Source organism: Schistocerca nitens, chromosome 6, assembly GCF_023898315.1.
Source record: "Schistocerca nitens isolate TAMUIC-IGC-003100 chromosome 6, iqSchNite1.1, whole genome shotgun sequence".
NCBI classification, from domain to species: domain Eukaryota; kingdom Metazoa; phylum Arthropoda; class Insecta; order Orthoptera; family Acrididae; genus Schistocerca; species Schistocerca nitens.
The window spans coordinates 488,303,546-488,327,475 of record NC_064619.1 but is presented as its reverse complement, the minus strand read 5'-3'; the positions used below and the strand labels follow the sequence as shown (position 1 = coordinate 488,327,475).

At 43.1% G+C, this 23,930-nt stretch overlaps 1 protein-coding gene across 1 annotated transcript in view; it reads left to right on the top strand.

Moving 5' to 3' along the window:
* LOC126263422 (trissin receptor-like) overlaps positions 1-23,930 on the top strand; it is a 69,398-nt gene that overhangs the window by 10,309 nt on the left and 35,159 nt on the right. The window contains exon 3 of the mRNA XM_049960516.1: positions 14,448-14,607. Within this exon, the coding sequence (XP_049816473.1) occupies positions 14,448-14,607 (160 nt within the window). The remainder of the gene's footprint in view (positions 1-14,447; positions 14,608-23,930) is intronic.

The window sequence follows — 23,930 nt, the reverse complement described above, 5'->3', positions numbered from 1 at the left end:
AAAGAACGTGACTTGCCGTCATACAAAGTATCTCGTAAAAGTTATTTGTGCAAATCGGAAATGTAAACTTCACGAAAATAATACGAGAGGCGTAAAATGAGTAAATTTTTATCTGAAAGTCAGTTAGTTTTGTTCAGGATTCCAGTACACCTTACTAATCCCCATTCTTTACGCTACAGACCCTGTTTTTAATATAATCTCCGTTCAATGTGACGTACATAGGCCACCTTACTGAAAGGGTCTGTTTGCCCACATGGTACCACCCTACTGGGCGACGTTGGGGACAAAGTACCGACTCGTAAATTATTATTCTGTCAGCCTGTTTCCCGCAAAGTGTCAAACAGATTGGTTGGAAAGTGCGAGATCCAAGCTGTAGGGTGGATGAGGAAGAAGAGTCCAATGAAGTTTTGTGAGCTTCTCTCGGGTGCGCAGACTTGTTGATGCCTTGCGTTGAGAACGAGAATTTCATTTAAATATTTGTGGGTGCGAACGTACTGAAGTCATTTCTTCAATGTGCGGCCGGCCGGTATGCGGGACGTGGGACAAGTTTGCCCGACCTTGTTGCCATGGTGACAGAGGACTCGCCCAACGACTCACGTTGCTTTTGTTCACTGCCATGTCTCCGTACACATTCTGCAAGCGTCTTCGAATATCTGTGGGGCTGTGGTTGTCCGCCGAGGGAACACATCTCCATTACCGACGCCATTTTGAAGGCTACGTATAGCGACACCACCTATCGGAACTTCATTAAACTAAACGAGCTGCAGCGGGAATATTCCACAATATCCCAAAACAAGTACCACATGCTACTCGAGATATGAACAGCGCCATGGACGATTGCGGGTGGGGGCCGTATTATGCTATGGGGGAGGTTCACATGGTCTTCGCCGGGATCTGTGGAAAAAGTCGAAGGTACCATGACTGCTGTGGTCTACATGAAGACTAATGTGGACCGTTTGTATCCCTTCTTCCTTGATATCTTCCACGATTGCGATGGCATTTTCCAGCAGGATAACTCCCTTTGCCAAAAGGCCGTAATTGTTCTATAATAGTTTGGGGAGCATGATCATGAACTCACATTGATATCTAGGCCACGAAATTAGCTGAGATACTGTCGTGCTGCAGCTCTGCACCTATAAGCCAAGAATCGTAATTTATGGGAAACAGACATCAGGTGCCACGTACCTGTGGAACAATGGAACTGTGCAGATCGGATGGATTCCATGGCACTCATAATAGCTGCTGTATTGCTTTCTAAAAATGGATCAAAAGGTTGTTAAGCGGTTGGTCATAATACGAGGGCTGTAACATTAATAGTGGCAACTGTGTATTTACAGTTCGTACAAAATAGATACGTGTTTCAAAGTTTTCTGACCTTCGAAGTAGTCATTATCACTGTGTATAATTCGTTGCCAACGATATGAAAGTCGTAGGGTACTCTTAGCAGTGCCGGAAGTGTTGACAGTTCGAGAGGCGCGGTCTGTTGCCCGACGAATTTGTAGCAGTTCTTCAGTTTAGAAATAGAGTTGAACTCACGAGGGCTTATGTCTGAGGAGTGCAGTAGGTGGTATAGCACTTAGCAGCCCCATCATTCATTGTCCTGCAAAATGATGACCAGGTCCTGCAGAAAGTGTCATCACTTCTGTCTCTAAGCTGGTCGTAGGTTGTGTTCCAAAAATGAACAGCAAAGGGGCAGAAGTGATGACCCTTTATACAGGACCTGACCATCATTTTGCAGGACAATGCTCAAGCACGTACAGTGGCAATTATTACTGATTTGTTTGACTGATGGGGCTGCTAACTGCTATACCATCTACTGTACTCCAATGACTTATGCCCTCACGTGTTCAACTCTCTTCAGAACTGGTACAAATTCGTCGGGAAATAGACCGCGCCGCTCGAAGTGTCAACACAACTGACTCTGTTAACAGTATGCTACGGCCTCCACTTCTCTGGCAACGCTTTATATACATTGCTGGTGACTACTTTGAAGGTCAGTGAAACTTTGAAACATGTATCTATTTTGTACGAGATGTAAATAAATAGTTGCCACTATTAAAGTTCCAACCCTCGTATTTTCGTGTTCTTCCACTTGAGGTTCGAACGTAGTGTAGTTGTAAACCAGTCTGATTCTGCTAACTGAGACGATAATTCATTCCTCGAGTGCCAGAATTTCGGATAGAGTTTCTACCACCGTTTAAGGTACGTGAAGTGCGATCATTTCGGATTGCATTGGGCGCTAAGTAAAACTGATTTTTCGGGCGGATGAGAACAGATATCAGACTTTGCCGTTAATGAGATTATTTCGGATGGCATACTTACGGTGAACTTTGGTACCGTATTCTGTTCTAGTTTTAATGTGTGTTACACGGTGAGACACATACCGAATGGCGAATGAAACCAGTAGCAGAACAGTTAAGGGGGTGGGGGTACTTAATACTTGCTTATATAAGTGAATAGCTACTAAGGTGAGAAACATGCTGCTGGTTAAACACAGTTAGGAACCGTGCAGACCTAGTGTATAACGTTTGTCACTCAATTTTATGAAATTGTTTTCAGAGTAAACCACCATTATTTGTGAATTTTTCACTGGTTTTATTCGCAGAAATACTTGATCTGCACAGTTTCATTGTTCCAAAATTTTCAGCGCAACGTAACGGCATTAGTTAGTTTTTCAGTAGTTACTGTATCGAAGCTGCTTCGAAATTAGTCGTATGATGGCAGTATTCGCTAACTTCGGTATGAGGTAATCAGAGCTTCTATGAAGTGAATACTGACACATAAAGTGATGGAATTCTTAGGAACCTGAAATTTTTAGTTAGTGAAATACATTCCTCTTACCCCGCAACCTGAAAGGGGTAAGTGGAAGAAACTTAAGAAATAAGTCTGTCGTGCACGTACCAGGGAACATAAAGGAGAGGAAACTGTAACCTAACCACTACTGATCGAAGTACTCTGTAGCTGTAAAATTTATTAGTGACTATTTCTTACTCTCAGTAGTTACTACCTATGCTTTATCAATATTTTTCTTTTTAACTTTACGAAAATTTTTTGTGCCACAGCATGGTGAGAGCTTTAGAGACAAATAGAACATATTGTATGTAAGCCATAAAGGAGAAATAACAGGTATGGTCATCCAATTCCCAAGTCACATTTGGAAAATAAATAAAGGAAGAAGAGATTCGCTGAGAAATTTTCATGGAAAATTCTCGGAAATATGCTGTGTACTATGAAACCTATCCTAAACTATGAAATGCTGAAAAATAATACTAGATAACAATCTACTGAAGGTTCTAATCTGCTTATCATTTAGAGTATTCTACAAGATAGCCGTTTTTCGCTTTCAGTATTGCTGCTACGAAAGATTTCCAGTACACAGTATGGTTAAGGTACCAGATGTCCCCGAAAACAAAGTTCCTCGCAGTTAAAAAGTATAAAACTTGGATCGACCGTGCGCAGTTAACGTTTTCACAGCACGAACTTCTTTCACCTAGATGCGAGCTAGTGTAAGTATCCTTGTAAGAATCACAGAGTACTGTGCTAATTTGGTCAGTATTACTTTCCTCTTCAAATCAAATGTGTGTGAAATCTTATGTGACTTAATTGCTAAGGTCATCAGTCCCTAAGCTTACACACTACTTAACCTAAATTATCCTAAGGACAAACACACACACCCATGCTCGAGGGACGACTCGAAACTCCGCCGGGACCAGCCGCACAGTCCATGACTGCAGCGCCCTAGACCGCTCGGCTAATCTCGCGCGGCACTTCCCTCTTCGCTGATCATATTTTAAAGTGGACCCTACCACCATTACCCAGGGTAACGTCGAGCATAGTGTAATGTCTCTTGCAGCGGTCTCTCGTCGATATTTTCAGAAATTTTGTAAATTATATAACTCAGTACATATCTCGAAATATCTCTTCTTATCTTACCGATTATCAATGCAAAGTGTTTCAAGCCCAATTATTCCTTGGAGCGTCCATTTACTCCATGGAATAGCTTCTCTGCTATCTATGTTTTCTCTTATGAAAAGAATGAAGGAATGCTTGCCGATTTGTCGTGAAAGGAGGATGTATATGTGTGTATTGTTGAGCTAGTCGCCATCTTGATGAGATTCTGCATGAGAAGGAATTTCATACATGAACTAAACTAAAGGAAGTGTGTTTGCGTATTATTTAACTGATTATTATTGACAGAGTCTGCTTACTACGCTGTGTTGCACGGGCTCAATGGGGAACGTCTGATTTACACTGGACGAACCTGCCGTTTTGTATACTCAAGATATCCAGTTACTTCAAATAAATAGGCTAACACGGTCTTACCAGCAGATGTCCGGTCTTCCCCATGTGATCACCGAAAGTCGATAATTATTACAAATGTTTCCAGGAGATCGACTGACAATTTTCGTCGCACCGAGACTTCGAAATGGCTTCACTGCCTTATTGAATTTAAGTTAAGCTCAATTTAATCAGGATAGAACAGTATTGAACTGTGTGAATGTGATAAGCCTGCTTTGTGAATGAAAATTCCCTTAACATACGCATGTTTTTACTGTCCTGATCAGTGAAGCTAAATCAGGCCGGTGTGAGATATTTTTTTAAATTTTAGATCCCACAAAAAATATTAAAATAGGATAACTTTGTTCTTATAAATAAAGCAGTGGATGATCATGAGTAAAAATCTCCTAAAAATTTAAATTTTAGAATGTTTTAACACGTCACTTTGTTTTTATATATTACGCAAATCAAATAAATATTGACTCTTGGCGAATAGAATGAATGTGCTCTAAACTAAATGTTTCTCCTGAGTAACGATGACTGTAACAGTTTAGAGGATTTGCTTCTGATGACTTTTCTGTATACCGACTAACTTATTTGGATCAAAATAAGGTATTTCTGTTAATAACAAAGGAAATTTATTCCTAATTTGACTCCATGTTCAAAATGTGCTTCACAAATGTTGTTGTCTAGTTCGTGTCAGGTACTTTTATTGAAGTAAAAATTTAAAAATAAAAAAGTCTGTTTGAAAGTGGACTTAAAATTTGCTTCTCAGTTGCATTCAATCTAAGCTCCACCTAGTGCCCTGTAACGAGCTTGCATTCTCCTTGTTGTCCATGTGGAAGAGGAGAACTACTTGCCGCTGAAGTTTGTCTCGCTCTTCGACGACAGCCCTCCTGAGGTCATCCACTGATGAATCACTCCAAGCGTCTGCTGGTCCCAAGCTTGCTCAGTTGGGTCTGCCGCAGTAGACGGCACAGACTCTCTCTCATTTAGTTTTGTGGACTTCATGTAATCAACGTTAGGTGTGTCGTATGCCCATGTGTTACCGTTTGCAAAAACAAACTCACAGCAGAATTGTTGACTGTAGAGCTTCCAATCTATCGCTCATTTTAATTTGACGAAAATTACGATATACGAAATTATCAAATCTTACTTCCATGATTTTGATTGTGTTATATTTTTCATAGTCTTGAGAATAAATAAGAGGCAAAGGTTATATCGTCTATAATTTTAATTTGACATTGCAAAACATAATTTTTTTCTTCTCTTCTGCTCTTGGTTCATTACTACTAGTTATTATTGACACGGTTTCTTAGTGCACTGATCCTGCTTGCAAAATCGATTCCATGTTTATTAATTAACTAAATGTCTCAGACTATTTCTTTAAAGTTTCCACAATTTATTTAATTTTCTCAGCCAATCATTTCCAAACGACATAAGGTCCTTAATACAAATAACAAAACAAACCTGCTCGACATAAAACTAAAACTGCTGCCAAATCATAATACTGACAATAATAGTTCATTGGTAATGAGAATTTTTTTATGTTTTGAACTGTTTCAGTAGTGAAAGATGTTAATAATAAAATTAATAATTGAAAATGCAGTTTTAATAACAAAAATTCTTATTAATTTTTACATAAAAAGACAAATCTCGACAATATTTACGAATCAGCATCGCCTGTGTGCAGACGCAATCTACATATTTTATTTTACCATTCATACATATTCGTGCTTGGTTTGAATGTCGTGAAGGTTATAACATAGAAGTAAGAAAAATGCAAGTCAAGTGCTGTGAGACTGTGTTATTTATTAAACTAGTGTTAGAAATAAATAATTTGTACCTGTGTATATTCCGTATTTGTTAAAACAGATCTGAAGATGGCAGTCTGCCAAAATGCGTCATCCACTTGCAGAAATAAAGTGCGATCTGCTTTGACAATTATTGTATAACTGAGTCATCTACTCCATTCTTGTACTGAGTTGAGTAAATGCCTTCAGAAAGAAAAGCCCCGAATAGGCTCCCATCTTTACGCAGAATTCTGACGAAAGACACAATTTATAATGCAGTCAGACCACATTTTATACATGTACTTAAGAGTTTGGAGTGCTCACATTCGTCAATGGAATGAAATGGATGTATAAATGAATATTCGAATGAAATTTGAGATTACCTTTCCTTCAAGGAAGTTTATAATTGGTCTCAGAAAACCTATAACTGATCTTCCTTTCATATAGATTAGGTGCAATAAGACTGCGTAACTTCTTTCCACATAAAACCTTCAACATAAAGATGTACAACAACCCCATCGAAAATAATCTGTTAAGCAGCAACTAATCTCGAACTCTCCGCCGCACCTTCTAAGCCATAGAGCATACAAAGAGTAGAAAAAGTACTTGCTGTCTGCAATTTGCAAAAGATTCTTCTAGTTGGAGCTTGGAAAAAGCTTTTGCTGATTGGACTTTTGCTTACAATTAGATATCTTTCTGCTGAAGGCAGAATTCTGATTAAAGTTGTCCTTTCTGATCAAAGGATTTTAAGTTTTAACGCAAGGGAAGGAACATTCAGGGTCCAGAATGTACCGCTAACACATTACTGCGGGCTGCAAAATACATCCGTGCCTCACTACATTTCTTTTTGCAGGATACATTAGAATGGCCATCACGAAATGACCGCAAGGCAAACTGCCACACCAGTAGTCCGCGCCAAAACGAGGAAGCCGCAGTCACGAACACGATCAGAAACAGAGCAGTACACGCGTTCAACAGGGTTCACAGTAGTACCTACCGGACCATGCAGGCTTGTGAGTGGCTTGCACCTACTGACTCCTAGTTGCTGACTAGAATATAGGCCTTTACAGGCCTAGCCAAAGACTGTAATATCTTAGGTAATCAGTCACCTGGCACAGAATGTCGTAGCAACATGGTTATGATTCAGAACTTCTGGAAGAATGAATAATTTAGAATCTTCATAACTCTGTGTAATACATCACTGACAATTCCCGGTGTTCTAGGACTTAAGATAACTCAACTCCCGTGCCTAATGAAGTTGTGGTGGTATGCGTAACGTATTTTCTCCTTCGTATTACTTTTAGCTATTCTACATCTCTTTGTCTCAAACAAAAACTACATCTGGGGAACTTCCTGGCAGATTAAAACTGTGTGCCGGCCCGAGACTCGAACTCAGGTTCAAATGGTTCAAATGGCTCTGAGCACTATGGGACTCAACTGCTGAGGTCATTAGTCCCCTAGAACTTACAACTAGTTAAACCTAACTAACCTAAGGACATCACAAACATCTATGCCCGAGGCAGGTTTCGAACCTGCGACCGTAGCGGTCTCGCGGTTCCAGACTGCAGCGCCTTTAACCGCACGGCCACTTCGGCCGGCTCGAACTCAGGACCTTTGCCTTTCACGTGAAAGTGCTCTACCAACTGAGCTACCCGAGCACGACTCACGCCTCGTCCTCACAGCTTCACTTCTGCCAGTACCTGTCTGCTACCTTCCAAACTTCACAGAAGCTCCCCTGCGAACATGGCAGAACTAGCACTCCTGAAAGAAAGGATATTGCAGAGACATGGCTTAGCCACAGCCTGGGGGATGTTTCCAGAATGAGATTATCACTCAGCAGCGGAGTGTGCGCTAGTATGAAACTTCCTGTACCGCCTTGCCCACGAAAGGCAAAAGTCCCGAGTTCGAGTCTCGGTCCGGCACACAGTTTCAATCTGCCAGGAACTTTCATATCAGCGCACTCTCCGTTGCAGAGTGATAATCTCAGTCTGGATACGTCTGGGGAAGTTGTAAAATATCAAGAGTACTCTACACCTGTTTTGAGCAGTGCCATTGGCGAAATTCACTTTTGAAAAGCTGCATGTGATTTATTGTTCTGTCTGGGCTGTCTTTCAAGGTAAGAATCTAATTATAAAAAAAAAATTTTTTGGCACATCACTTAACACTGAATTCTCGGTGCACTCAAAACCTAAAAGGCACTTTTGAAGTATACATTCACTCAGATTTATTGAGATATTCGACAGAGAAAGCATGACGAAATTACTTCATGGGGCGAGCAGATCGAAATAACTTCATACTCCAAAATGAATACAATAATTCCAACTCCAAACTAGGAAGCTGTTGTAGATGTGAATGATTTCAACCCAGCATTTAAATAAACCATGGCTACAAAAGACGGACACTAATTATTTATAGAAGAACGAAGTAACTGATAGAAAATGACATCAGAGGTGGTCATTGTGGGTACGGCAGAAATGCACGAACACATGAGGCAGTACTGACACTTGATCATGCATTTAAAAAATGGAAACCAACGTCTACAGCACTTCAACATATAGTATGCTCTTTGAAGATCTGAAGATGCCAGGGATAAATTCAGAAAAGATATTATTTATAAATTCAATAGAAACCACACAACAGTTATAAAAGACGAATGGCATGAAATGGAAGCAGTAGTTGAGAAAGAACCGAACAGGAAGGTAAATTTTAATTCAAAGAAAAAAAATAGAAACCATAAGTTTCGCCGGTGATTTCATAACTGTTAGCAACGACGAACGGCTTGGAAGATCAGGGAACGTAATGTCTAAGGTCTTGAAAAGCGATTGATTGTCAGAGGGATATGAATAAAACTATTGTAATCGAATGTAATAGATCTAATCAGGAGATTCTAAGTGAATTAGGTCAGGAAATGACGTTAGGACTATTAAATGAGGCTTTACACTGAAGAGCCAAAGAAACTGGTACACCTGCCTAACATCGTGTAGGGCCCCCGCAAACATACAGATGTGCCGCAACACGGCTTAGGATGGATTCGATCAGTATCTGAAGTTGTGCTGGAGAGAACTGACACCGTGATTTCTGCAAGGCTATCCATAAATCTGTAATAGTACGAGGGGGTGGAGATCCCTTCTGAACAGCACGTTGCAAGGCATCCAAGATGTGCTCAATAATGCTCATGTCGTGGGAGTTTGGTGACCAGCGGAAGTGTTTAAACTCAGAAGATTGTTTCTGGAGCAACTCTGTAGCAATTCTGGACGTGTGACGTGTCACATTGTCCGGCTGGAATTGCTTCAGTCCGTCAGAATGCACAATTGACATGGATGGATGCAGCTGATCAGACAGGATGATTACGTACGTGTCAGCAGTCACAGCCGTATCTAGATGTATCAGGGGTCCCATATGACTCCACATTCACACGCCCCACACCATTACGGAGCCTCCACCAGCTTGAACAGTCCCCTCCTGACATGCAGGGTCCGGCGATTCATGAAGTCTCCATATTCATACACGTCCATCCGCTCGAACCAAACTGAAACGAGACTCGTCCGACCGGGCTATATGTTTCCAGTCAACAACAGTCCAATGTCGGTGTTGACGGGCCCAGGTGAGGCGTATGGGTTTGTATCGCGCAGTCATGAAGCGTACACGAGTGGATCTTCGGCTCCGAAAGCCATACGAGGTGCGGCTAGAAAAAAACCGGACTGATGCTGGAAAAACATTTATTTACAATTATTTACAATTTCATGTTATCTCCTTCAATGTACTCTCCTCCTCGGTCTCTACACCGCTCCATACGAATTTTCCACTGTTCCACTGTTCTGCAATGCTGCTGATCATTTTCGGTAAGTCCATACATTACTTCCGTCGCTTTTTCTTTTACTGCTTCAACAGTCTCAAATCTAGTTCCTTTCAAAGCTGACTTGACTTTAGGGAAAAGAAAAAAGTCACAGGGGGCCAAATCAGGTGAGTAGGGTGGATGATCTAAGATGGGAATGTTGTGTTTTGCCAAAAACGTCTTCACTGACAACGCACTGTGAGCTGGGGCATTGTCTTGGTGAAGGATCCATGACTTTTTTCTCCACAAATCGTTCCGTTTTCTCCGTACTCGCTCACGTAGGGTAGCCAGGACGCTAATGTAGTAATGCTGATTCACCACTGTTTGTCCCTCTGGTACCCAATCAATGTGCACAATCCCTTTGATGTCAAAAAAAAAAAAAAAAAAAAAACAATCATCATTGCCTTGAATTTCGATTTTGACATTCGTGCTTTTTTTTGTCGTGGAGAACCAGGAGTTTTCCAATGCATCGATTGGCGTTTAGTTTCGGGATCGTAAGTAAAAAACCACGATTCATCGCAAGTAATAACATTTTGTAAGAAGGTGGGATCACTTTCAATGTTTTCCAGGATGTCAGAACAAATCATTCTTCGGCGTTCCTTCTGTTCAATTGTGAGACACTTTGGAACCATTTTTGAACACACTTTGTTCATGTTGAAACTTTCATGAAGAATCTGCCTAACACTTTCCTTGTCAACTCCTGTTAACTCAGACACTGCTCTGATTGTTAAACGGCGATCTTGTCGAACAAGTTTACCGATTTTTTCAATGTTTGCATCAGTTTTTGCTGACAATGGTCTGCCAGTGCGAGTGTCATCACTGGTGTCTTCGCGGCCATCTTTAAATCGTTTAAACCACTCAAACACTTGTGTTCGCGATAAACAATCATCGCCGTACACTTGTTGCAACATTACAAACGTTTCACTTGCAGATTTTCCTAGTTTGAAACAAAATTTGATGTTAACACGCTGTTCTTTCTGTACACTCAACATTTTCCGACGCACAGACAAAACGTCAACTACTTAAAACAGACGCCACGGGCAGACTGAGTGCAGGAGGCAGATGAAACTCGAGCAGTAGGCGGAGCGAGAGTCACGTGACAGGCCACGCGACTTTAAGCCTTATTGCATTCGTTTTATTGTTTCACCAGTACTAGTCCGGTTTTTTTCTAGCCACACCTCGTATCTATGTTGTTTCGTTGAAAGATTCACACGCTGACACTTGTTGATGGCTCACCGTTGAAATCTGCAGCAATTTGCAGGAGAGTTGAACTTCTGTCTCGCTGAACGATTCTCTTCAGTTGTCGTTGGTCCCGTACTTTCAGGATCTTTTTCCGACCTCAGCTATGTCGGAGATTTGATGTTTTACCGGATTCCTGATATTCACTGTACACTCGTGAAACGATCGTACGGGAAAAGCCCCACTTAATCGCTACTAACGGATATGCTGTGTCCCACCACGTTCAAACACACTTATATATTGATAACCTGCCATTGTAGCAACAATAACGGATGTGACAACTGCGCCAGACACTTGTTGTCGTATGTAGACGTTGCCGACATTACGCCCTATTCAGCCTCTTTTACATGTCTCTGTATTTCAGTACGTATGCCTATACAAGTTTCCTTGGAGCTTTGGATGGAAAAGTAACTGACAACGAAAGAGATGTAGATGGTATAACAACCAGTCCGGCAACAGTAAAAAGCGTTCCTAACAAACATAAATTTGTTAACATCCAATATCAATTTCAGCGTTATGAAATATTTTATAGAGTGTAGTCTTATATGGAAGCGAAATGTGAACTATAAACAGCGTCTGAAATGCTCGAAAGCCTGGAATTCTGACGGTTATTTGGTAACATTGTATAACAAATGAAGTATCGAATGGCACAGAGGAGCAGTGCAATTTGTGTCACAATTTGACTGAAGTAAGGGATTGCTTCATAGGACACATCTGATGATGGTAGGTAGTCTATGTTTGTATGTGTATGTAAAGGGAGAAGGGGGGAATTGTGGAGGGATTCTATGGACTTACTAAAGTAAGTAGGTACAAGTAGATCGTTGTGGTAGTTATGCTGAAAAGCAGGGGTTTGCAAAGGACAGACTTGCCCACAGAGCCGCATAGGCTAATATACTTAGGACCGAAGACCTCATCACCACAACAACAACAACAGCAACAGGAACATCACTGAATCTGTTTACGGTTTAACTATCATGTTCCCGCATGACCCGCAAACCACCAATGATCTCAAGTACAATTAATCAAAAATGGCTCTGAGCACTATGGGACTCAACATCTTAGGTCATAAGTCCCCTAGAACTTAGAACTACTTAAACCTAACCAACCTAAGGACATCACACACACCCATGCCCGAGGCAGGATTCGAACCTGCGACCGTAGCAGTCCCGCGGTTCCGGACTGCAGCGCCAGAACCGCTAGACCACCGCGGCCGGCTTACAATTAATCAACTTGAAAGTTGGTAGCAGCTACAAACTGAACATTGTACCGCATTGTATGAAATTGCCAAGTAATACAATCTAATTGGAGTTATATGTAACAAAAACGGGATTTTCTACATCTACATCTACGTCCACTGTGTGTGGCGGAGGGTACACTGAGTACCTCTATCGGTTCTCCCTTCTATTCCAGTCTCGTATTGTTCGTGGAAAGAAGGATTGTCGGTATGCCTCTGTGTGGGCTCTAATCTCTCTGATTCTATCCTCATGGTCTCTTCGCGAGATATACGTAGGAAGGAGCAATATACTGCTTGACTCCTCGGTTAAGGTACGTTCTCGAAACGGCAACAAAAGCCCGTACCGAGCTACTGAGCGTCTCTCCTGCAGAGTCTTCCACTGGAGTTTATCTATCATCCCCGTAACGCTTTCGCGATTACTGAATGATCCTGTAACGAAGCGCGCTGCTATCCGTTGGATCTTCTCTATCTCTTCTATCAACCCTATCTGGTACGGATCCCACACTGCTGAGCAGTATTCAAGCAGTGGGCGAACAAGCGTACTGTAACCTACTTCCTTTGTTTTCGGATTGCATTTCCTTAGGATTCTTCCAATGAATCTGTCTCGCATCTGCTTTACCGACGATCAACCTTATATGATCATTTCATTTTAAATCACTCCTAATGCGTACTCCCAGATAATTTATGGAATTAACTGCTTTCAGTTGCTGACCTGCTATATTGTAGCTAAATGATAAGGGACCTCTCTGTCTATGTATTCGCAGTACATTACACTTATCTACATTGAGATTCAATTGCCATTCCCCGCACCATGCGTCAATTCGCTGGAGATCCTCCTGCATTTCAGTACAATTTTCCATTGTTACAACCTCTCGATATACCACAGCATCATCCACAAAAAGCCTCAGTGAACTTCCGATGTCATCCACAAAGTCATTTATGTATCTTGTGAATAGCAACGATCCTACGACACTCCCCTGCGGCACACCTGAAATAATTCTTACTTCTGATGACTTCTCTCCATTGAGAATGACACGCTGCGTTCTGTTATCTAGGAAGTCTTCAGTCCAATCACGCAATTGGTCTGATACTCCATATGCTCTTACTTTCTTCATTAAACGACTCTGGGGAACTGTATTGAACGCCTTGCGGAAGTCAAGAAACACGGCATCTACCTGGGAACCCGTGTCTATGGCCCTCTGAGTCTCGTGGACGAATAGCGCGAGCTGGGTTTCACACGATCGTCTTTTTCGAAACCCATGCTGATTCCAACAGAGTGAATTTCTAGTCACCAAAAAAGTCATTATACTCGAACGTAATACGTGTTCCAAAAGTCTACAACTGACTGACGTAAGAGATATAGGTCTCTAGTTCTGATTTGGTATACGTCTAAACGAAACGTATTCACGCAACTGAAGTGGAATTTGGGTGTTACGCAGGAGGTAAATTCTTGCTTGAACAGGTGCAATTAATGAGAGAGAAACAAGGGTACGCCGGCCGCGGTGGTCTAGTGGTTCTAGGCGCTCAGTTCGGAACCGCGCGACTGCTACGGTCGTAGGTTCTTATCCTGCTTCGGGCATGGATGTGTGTGATGTCCTTAGGTTAGTTAGGTTTAAGTGGTTCTAAGTTCTAGGGGACTGATGACCACAGATGTTAAGTCCCATAGTGCTCAGAGCCATTTGAAACAAGGGTACAGATTATTTCATATGTAGCAACTACCTACAGATATAAACAGATAAAGTCTCTGCAGCACATGCTTGTATCCAGAAAACTTATATCAGCAACGCAACGCTCAGCAACCGAAGGTGGAAGAGAGGCACGGCCCAGACAGGAGTCGTGGTAAGTGTAAATGGCATAACCCGTATGTCGACGACGATTACAGCGGTCCACGCTACTGGACAGAATCTTAATGCAGTTGACTGATGTGATTGGCCGTTTATGGGTAATTAACCTTTAAAAACCGACGTCAAGAAGCCAACTTAAGGAGTATGCATCAAGTAGTGTAATTTCTTCAGATTTTCTGGTTAAACCTATGTACCCTGCAAGCAACCGGGTGGATCTGTTGCAGCTGGCTGCTCGGTGAGGCCATGTGCAAGATGACGGTATTCGTCCACACTCTGAGCTACACGGCGTCCATCCTCATCCTGGTGGTGATCTGCACCGAGCGCTACGTCGCCATCATACACCCCATCGCCTGCCGGCGCATCCTCACGCCGGCGAGACTCATGGTAAATTTCAGCCGTATTTTTTTACTATAGTAGCTCGTAAAGCGTCGGAAAGGCTACGTAGGTTAAACTATATGTGCACTCCTGGCCAGGAAAACTGCAAAGTAACAAAAGTTTGCCTACCCGTTTAGCCGAGCGGTTTAACGCACGGTTTTCCGGAGTGGGAAGGAACGCCTGGTCCCCGGCACGAATCCGCCCGACGGACTTGTGTTAAGGGCCGGTGAGCCGGCCAGTCTGTGGATGGTTTTTATGCTGTTTTCCATCTGCCTCGGCGAATGCGGGCTGGTTCCCCTTATTCCGCCTCAGCTGCACGATGTCGACGATTGCTGCGCAGAGAAGTTCTCCACGTACGCGTGCACCACCATTACTCTACCACGCAAACATAGGGGTTACAGTCGTCTGGTGTGAGACGTTCCCTGCGGGGGGGGGGGGGGGGGGAGTCCACCGGGGGCCGAACCGCACAATAACCCTGGGTTCGGTGTGGGGCGGCGGAGGGGTGAAGTGGACTGCGGTAGCCGTCGTGGGGTTGTGGACCACTGCGGCTGCGGCGCGTACGGAGCCTCTCCGTCGTTTCTAGGTCGTTGGCATGACGAGAAGTATATGTTTAGGTATAAAAATAATTGCCATTTCAGCGTAATCGCCAAAGTAGTTAGGCCCAACACACCAACTTTTGTGAGTTTCTTCGCCAGCAAATGGCGTTCGATTGTTGTTTTTGACTGTGTTTGCGTTATGACTTGCAAAATAAGGATAAACATATGAGGGGCTGTCAAATGAAAACCGAACACCCGCCACAACGTGACTGTGGAATAGTTAGATTCAAAGTAATCACCTTATACGTTAAGACATTTATCTCACTGGAAGACGAAAGGGTCAATTCTCGCTTCGTAGAAAGAATTCGGACGCTGGTAGATCCACAAACGCACCGACTCTGCAATTTCTTTGTCCGACTGAAACCGGCGTGCACACACGGCCTTCTTCAACTCGTCAAAGATGTGAAAGTCACACTGAAAGATACGAGCTGTAAGGAGGATGTTACAGTGTTTACCAACAAATTCGCTGAAGAGTACTACACGTGCACACAAAGTTGACACTCGTCGCTGTGGCTAATGGGAGCGACCGTAAAGGCATTTCCAATTTGCAGTCGCTCCCATCAACCATCGCGCCGAGTGTCGATTGTATTTGCCAGAATAATAGCTTTCGTCTGATTGCCAGAAGGGGGTTGGGGCAGAAGGATGATTTCGACCGTTAGCATTCCTGGGAGTTTGGACTTGACGGTGCGTAGTAGCTCGCGCGAAGTGTCTTCATAGCGCTGTACAGTGCTTGTGGATCCGCGATGGAGAAACTTGAAGAGCAGAGCGCACCTGCAGTAGAAGGTCATCATGACACTTGGTGCCACCATTTCAAACTCGAGGGTAAACGGCATAGCCAACACTGGAAACATCCCACATCTCCCCACTAAAGAAATCCATAACTATATATGTTTTACACTGTTTCAGTTTGGGGGCGATCTGAAAATTACGTTGTCTTGAAGAATCAAATTAGCCAAGATCGTTAGAAATTCTTTTTACTACTGTGACCGTTTCCGACAGATCTACACTGTCGTCGTTGAATGGTTGAAATGGCTCTGAGCACTATGGGACTTAACATCTGAGGTCATCAGTCCCCTAGAACTACTTAAACCTAACTAACCTAAGGACATCACACACATCCATGCCCGAGGCAGGATTCGAACCTGCGACCGTAGCGGTCGCGCGGTTCCAGACTGTAGCGCCTAGAACCGCTCCGCCACCGCGGCCGGTGTCGTCGTTGAATCTTGTAACATTATTAGTTGTACATGCTTGTTACAATATGTGATTTCACTTCGGCGTAAGAAACGTGAGCATCTAATAATATTAAAATATCCGATGATGACAGTGTAGATCTGTCGAAACCGATCATAGCAATAAAAAAACTGCTAGCTATCTTAGATAACACTTCCAGATCAAAACTGTGTGCCAGACCGAGACTCGAACTCAGGACCTTTGCCTTTCGCCGGAAAGTTTGGAAAGTAGAAGACGAGGCACTGGCGGAAGTAAAGCTGTGAGGACGGGGCGTAAGTTATGCTTGGGTAGCTCAGATGGTAGAGCACTTGCCTACGAAAGGCAAAGGTCCCGAGTTCGAGACTCAGTCCGGCATATAGTTTCGTTCTGCCAGGAAGTTTCATATCAGCACATACTCCGCTGCAGAGTGAAAATCTCATTCTGGATCTTAGCTAACTTGACTCTTCAATAATAATATAAATCCAAAGTTGTTGACACAAGTTCCGGTAAGGTAGTGATGTCATTACCCTTCGGTGATAGGGCCTTGTGTTCGGCGAGCATCTCGAGCGTGAAACCTGAGTCAATGCGCAGCGCTAAGAAGACACTTTGCGGAAACTGCAACCCGTCATCGAGTCAAAACAAGCTGGTTGCTATTGGACGGAATCATCTAGTTACACGATAGCGCCCACCTGTGCACCGCCGATCAGATAGTGGCTACAGATGAATGATTTTGGTTGGCAAACATTGCACAATCCTCCATACAGTCCGGATTTATCACTGTGTGATTTTCACATCTTTGCCGACCTGAAGAAAGACATGCGAGGACGTCGGCTTCAATCAGACGAGGAAAAGCAAGAGTGGGTGTGAATGTGAATCCATCAGCAGCCAACCATGATCTACGAAACATGAACTAATGGTCTCGCTTCCCATTGGGATAAATGCCTTAATGTGTAACGTTCTGAATGAAAATTTCCATATGTTCTGTTGTGGCGGGTGCAGATAATGCTGCACTTTGTAAGAGGTCCGAGCAGATGTAATTTCGATGTATTGCTCATGCGCTGCCTGCGATATGCAAGGTATAAGAGAATCGCTGAACAGAGAGCAGTGTTGATTGAGTAGGAACTGTGTAGCTGTAGCAGTAAGTTGTTGCTAGTCTGCGCTAGTCTGCAGTCTGCTCTGGTCTGGAATAGTGTATCGTGTTGGCTGGGCCGGTCGCGGTGCAGCGATGCCGGAGCCTGAGTATTATTGTATAGGGTAAAAAGCAGCCTCGCGCGTATCTAGTAATGTTACCTGGACTCCCATGCAAATGTTTTAAAAATGTCCTAATAATGTTTGTCATATAAAGTAATTTTTTTAACAAGCATTCATTTCAATTTCAAGAATTTACTAATTTCTCCAATCCATGATCATTCCGATTGTTGAAAAAGAAAAATCAGTTGCTTCCTTTCATAAATGACAAATCTATCGGCCAGCATTGCACAGAGTTGTGCCGGAAAAATTTATTGTAAGAGCAGATATATTAAGCGACTTTATTAAGGTAACAATTTTTCCTTTTTATTTAGAATGATCTTACAGGGCCATGACGCAGCACTGCTGTCGTCTAAAATTTACCAGGTTACTGAATATATTTTTTATTACGAGGTTTAGGAATTTTTCTGTTTCGAGCTTACATTAAATGAGAAAAGAATTTTGTGGGTACATTAAATGGGAAACAAATTTTGTGTGGAGGTTAAATGTGAATGAATTTCTTTAGGGAGGTTATAAATGGGAACCAATTTTGTTCTGTGGTTATACTAAAATTAGAATCACTATCCATAATATTTATTTTATTATTTTTTGTGGGGAGGTTACACTAAAATTAGAATCGTATTCATATTATGATTTATACAATTGTGTGGGGAGGTTACACTAAAATTAGAATCTTATTCGTATTATTTATTTTATAATTTTGTGGGGAGGTTACACTTGGCGACAACCGGCTAGGATCGTATTTCCTTTGTGAATTTCTGAGAAGTAGTCATATATCTGCTCTTACAATAAATTTTTCCGGCACAGCTCTGTGCTATGCTGGCCGATAGATTTGTCATTTATGAAAGGAAGCAACTGATTTTTCTTTTGCAACAATCGGAATGATCATGGATTGGAGAAAGTAGTAAATTCTTCAAATTGAAATGAATGCTTGTTAAAAAAATTACTTTATATGACAAAGATTATTATTAGGACATTTTTAAAACATTTGCATGGGAGTCCAGATAACATTACTAGATATGCGCGAGGCTGCTTTTCACCTTATACAATAATATTCAGGCTCCGGCATCGCTGCACCGCGACCGGCCCAGCCAACACGATACACTATTCCAGACCAGAGCAGACTGCAGACTAGCGCAGACTAGCAACAACTTACTGCTACAGCTACACAGTTCCTACTCAGTCAACACTGCTCTCTGGTCAGCGATTCTCTTATACCTTGCACATCGCAGGCAGCGCATGAGCAATACATCGAAATTACATATGCTCGGACCTCTTACAACTTGTTAGTCAGGATCTCACCATTGCCATGCGAATATGGAGCAGATGGGTTCAGCAGGCCCATACACAGTGCCACGAAGAACATCAGCAGTCCTATCTGACTAACACTCTGCCATGCAGGATCATACAGCCACGTCACGTACCTTGAGTCAAGAGATGGGTATTTTTGCCACAAGATAAGTCTAATTAGACAAGTAAACCTAACCAACCTAAGGACATCACACACATCCAGACCCGAGGCAGGATTCGAACCTGCGACCGTAGGGGACACGCGGTTCCAGACTGAAGCGCCTAGAACCGCACGGCCACACCGGCCGGCTTCAGCCAGGTGTCCGGATACTTTTGATCACATAGTGTAACTAAGGTAGGTGTACAGGAATTTTTTATACATCAATAAAGTAACCTAACGGTAACACAACACATTATTGAAGTGCACTTAACAGTAAAATGGCGAACAAGACAGAATGGTCACAGCACGCCTGTTTTTACGATGAACAGCTCAGGTCTTGTACGCTCTTCAAAACGCCATTGACAATAATTTTGCTGAGCTTGTTAACTACGTCTTTGATGTCTTGAACTCTTAGAGTTCCAAAATATGATTGTTAACGTCTGCGTAGTGGATTTAGATTGTTAGATATTTGTTTAGGAATGCTTCGAAGACCTAAAAAGTATTAACTACGTTTATGTACATACATACCAATTACATACTAAATCAAGATTGCTTGGGCTTTTTTTCATGGGTACGAGGATAAGATATACACTCCTGGAAATGGAAAAAAGAACACATTGACACCGGTTTGTCAGACCCACCATACTTGCTCCGGACACTGCGAGAGGGCTGTACAAGCAATGATCACACGCACGGCACAGCGGACACACCAGGAACCGCGGTGTTGGCCGTCGAATGGCGCTAGCTGCGCAGCATTTGTGCACCGCCGCCGTCAGTGTCAGCCAGTTTGCCGTGGCATACGGAGCTCCATCGCAGTCTTTAACACTGGTAGCATGCCGCGACAGCGTGGACGTGAACCGTATGTGCAGTTGACGGACTTTGAGCGAGGGCGTATAGTGGGCATGCGGGAGGCCGGGTGGACGTACCGCCGAATTGCTCAACACGTGGGGCGTGAGGTCTCTACAGTACATCGATGTTGTCGCCAGTGGTCGGCGGAAGGTGCACGTGCCCGTCGACCTGGGACCGGACCGCAGCGACGCACGGATGCACGCCAAGACCGTAGGATCCTACGCAGTGCCGTAGGGGACCGCACCGCCACTTCCCAGCAAATTAGGGACACTGTTGCTCCTGGGGTATCGGCGAGGACCATTCGCAACCGTCTCCATGAAGCTGGGCTACGGTCCCGCACACCGTTAGGCCGTCTTCCGCTCACGCCCCAACATCGTGCAGCCCGCCTCCAGTGGTGTCGCGACAGGCGTGAATGGAGGGACGAATGGAGACGTGTCGTCTTCAGCGATGAGAGTCGCTTCTGCCTTGGTGCCAATGATGGTCGTATGCGTGTTTGGCGCCGTGCAGGTGAGCGCCACAATCAGGACTGCATACGACCGAGGCACACAGGGCCAACACCCGGCATCATGGTGTGGGGAGCGATCTCCTACACTGGCCGTACACCACTGGTGATCGTCGAGGGGACACTGAATAGTGCACGGTACATCCAAACCGTCATCGAACCCATCGTTCTACCATTCCTAGACCGGCAAGGGAACTTGCTGTTCCAACAGGACAATGCACGTCCGCATGTATCCCGTGCCACCCAACGTGCTCTAGAAGGTGTAAGTCAACTACCCTGGCCAGCAAGATCTCCGGATCTGTCCCCCATTGAGCATGTTTGGAACTGGATGAAGCGTCGTCTCACGCGGTCTGCACGTCCAGCACGAACGCTGGTCCAACTGAGGCGCCAGGTGGAAATGGCATGGCAAGCCGTTCCACAGGACTACATCGAGCATCTCTACGATCGTCTCCATGGGAGAATAGCAGCCTGCATTGCTGCGAAAGGTGGATATACACTGTACTAGTGCCGACATTGTGCATGCTCTGTTGCCTGTGTCTATGTGCCTGTGGTTCTGTCAGTGTGATCATGTGATGTATCTGACCACAGGAATGTGTCAATAAAGTTTCCCCTTCCTGGGACAATGAATTCACGGTGTTCTTATTTCAATTTCCAGGAGTGTATTTTACCATAACCCTACGCTATTGGAAGTAAGGAACATGGTACGTCTCCTTATATTGACGGATAACGGAAGCGATATTTTGTTCTCTGAAACAGTTCAGTTACTGAAAAATTAAACTCAGAGTTATCTCAGTGTGTCGTCGACTCAGATTCTGCATCCCTAAGTTTAACTGCCAGTGAGCTCTGTGTAAATGTTGTTAATGATTTACCTGTGCCAGAAATCTCAGAAGCTATGAATGTCGAAGAAAATTTATTTATACACGTTTTAACAGTGTGTGATGAGGCATCTCTGGTGTCCTTCCAGATTCAGTGGAGTACATTGCCGGTTCCACTGCATTTAAGTGCCAAAACATTAATAAATCGTTAGATTTTCCAGTAGCAAAAAGTGAAGTACAGGAGCCTTATGCACACTCGATACCAGTTACATCCGATGGTGGTCTTTACTCTCCAGCGCCAGCATGGACAGACAGAGGGTTGCAGTTTGTAGAAGAATCTGTTATTTTTCATGTAAATGCAATGAGCAAAGAAAAAATAATGTTGTAAACTCTCTATGCTCTAGTTAGAAACAACAGTTCCGTGAGATTCATAACTCAATTATTGGTTTTTATATAATAACAAGACCATTTATAAAGATTAGGTATCTGAATCAAGAAGCAAAGTTATAAGTCATGAATAAATGTGCCATAAAGAGGAAGCAAAGTCATGAATAAATGTGCCATAAAGAGGAAGCAGATATGAACTGCATCTTATTGAGCTACTTTTCATCTTTCAAATTATCATTTATTTAGTCCTAGTACGTAATACATGTGTGTTTTCATTTGTCAAACTGTGTACTCAACCAAACAGAAGGTAAAATGAACGTATTACACACCACAGCATTTGTGGTGCGACGCATCTGACGTATAGGCAAATTGCTTTGCCGCACTGAGCATGCTCACCTTGACCTCAGGCGACTCCAATTATTTACAAGCATTTCTGTCGGAATAGCCACTCCTGGATTTACCCACATTCCTTATTCATTTCCATACAGTACACGTAAGGCATGTGGTGTAAAGCCCAAAGTGGGGTTAAAAACCCTCAGCGAGTTTTCATACTGACTGACATCGATTCAGGAGTTGGATTCCAGGTGGCAGTTTTGTCGTACTGCAACATTTTATTCTAAGCTCTAGCTCGTCCCGGCAGGTAGCTCTAGAGGTGAGAAAATGAGGTAAGTCTGTTCTTTACTACTCACATGTAACTTTTCCAATGCTTTACTTGAACGTTGTGTAATGTAGGGTTTGAAAAGAAGAACCAACGAATTACTCGTTGACACTAGTGCATTAAACTTCACATCCGCGTATAAATAATTGTACCAGTTTGTCCTTTCGCAGAAAATGGAGAAATGGGGCAAATACCAGCAGTTGGTTAGTGGTAAATCCCGGCAGCTACAACAATCTGACGACTGTTAGCTGTGATAACAGCCGCAAAAGATGACATTCAACACACACTGCGTGAGATTATGTCAGTGAAGATATAATTACACTGTGTAAAATAAAGATTTAGGGTAAACTTTCTGATAAAGCATTAGAAACTCTGCTTCTAACGTCGACACCTAACAAAGAATGAATGAAAGAAGAGTGCATGGGAAACGTATAGCTTATTACTGACAGTAAAAGGCGTTCCAATGAAACAAAAGAGCATACTATTGAAAGAAAACGACGTAAATTAGATTTCATTTCATCACTGCCGAAAATTAAAGAAAACAGCCGTCAAACAGTCAGCTGATTATTCATCAGAGACAGATTCAGACTTCTCACCTTATGGCAGTAGCTTGGATATAGCTATGAACATATTATTTGGCGGAGAAGTATCTGATGACGGAGAACAAGTGGCTGTGAGTTCAAGGAACAATCAGAGGTACGATGTTTACTAGGCACCTCAATAGCCTAGCCTGGGTAAAATGGTTCAAATGGCTCTGAGCACTATCGGACTTAACATCTCAGGTCATCAGTCCCCTAGAACTTAGAACAACTAAAACCTAACTAACCTAAGGACATCACACACATCCATGCCCGAGGTAGGATTCGAACCTGCGACCGTAGCGGTCGCGCGGTTAGAGACTGAAGCGCCTAGAACCGCTCGGCCACCTGCGGCCTGCTAGCCTGGGTAACTGAAGACTTTCAGGTTACTCTACTAATCCTCTATTCACGGAGCAGAAGGTACTATTTTTGCACAGATATTTTTATGGATTACGTTCAAATTTACGTGACATATCAGTTTCATATTGTGTTAGGTAACTTGGCTAAGTTCTTTTATTACTCAGTCATCAATTTTTATCCCTGTTTATCTGAAATTGGACAAATACCCCCAGTGCGGAGCTCTAGCCCGTTTTATGGAGTCCATTTGTAGATTTTTCTATAGTGAATGATGCGACAGAGCTAGAATTTGGAGGGGTATAGGTAACAATCAAAAAAATGATTTCAATAGGAAATCAGGGGAAAATCCACCTCTTCGAAACCATAATATTAGAAACACTGAAAATTTCGGAGCTTCACCTCCTCCTACCCTACATTCTCAGAGACGCTTGTTTCATGGTTGTACAGTTATTTTTTTTAGTGTGAATGCTCCCTTTGCGTGTGTCAGTCTACTTCCTACATCCCCGTTGTTTCGTACCTCACGCGTTATTTTGCTTTCAAGGTAACTGAATTCCTTCGCTATGTCTACAGCGTAGCCAGGAATTTTGAAGTTATGGTTGACACGCAAGTCGCCGCAGTGGCGTCAACAAAAAATACTTGCAATACGGCGCCCGAACCCCGAAGGCGATATCCCGGCCAGTAAA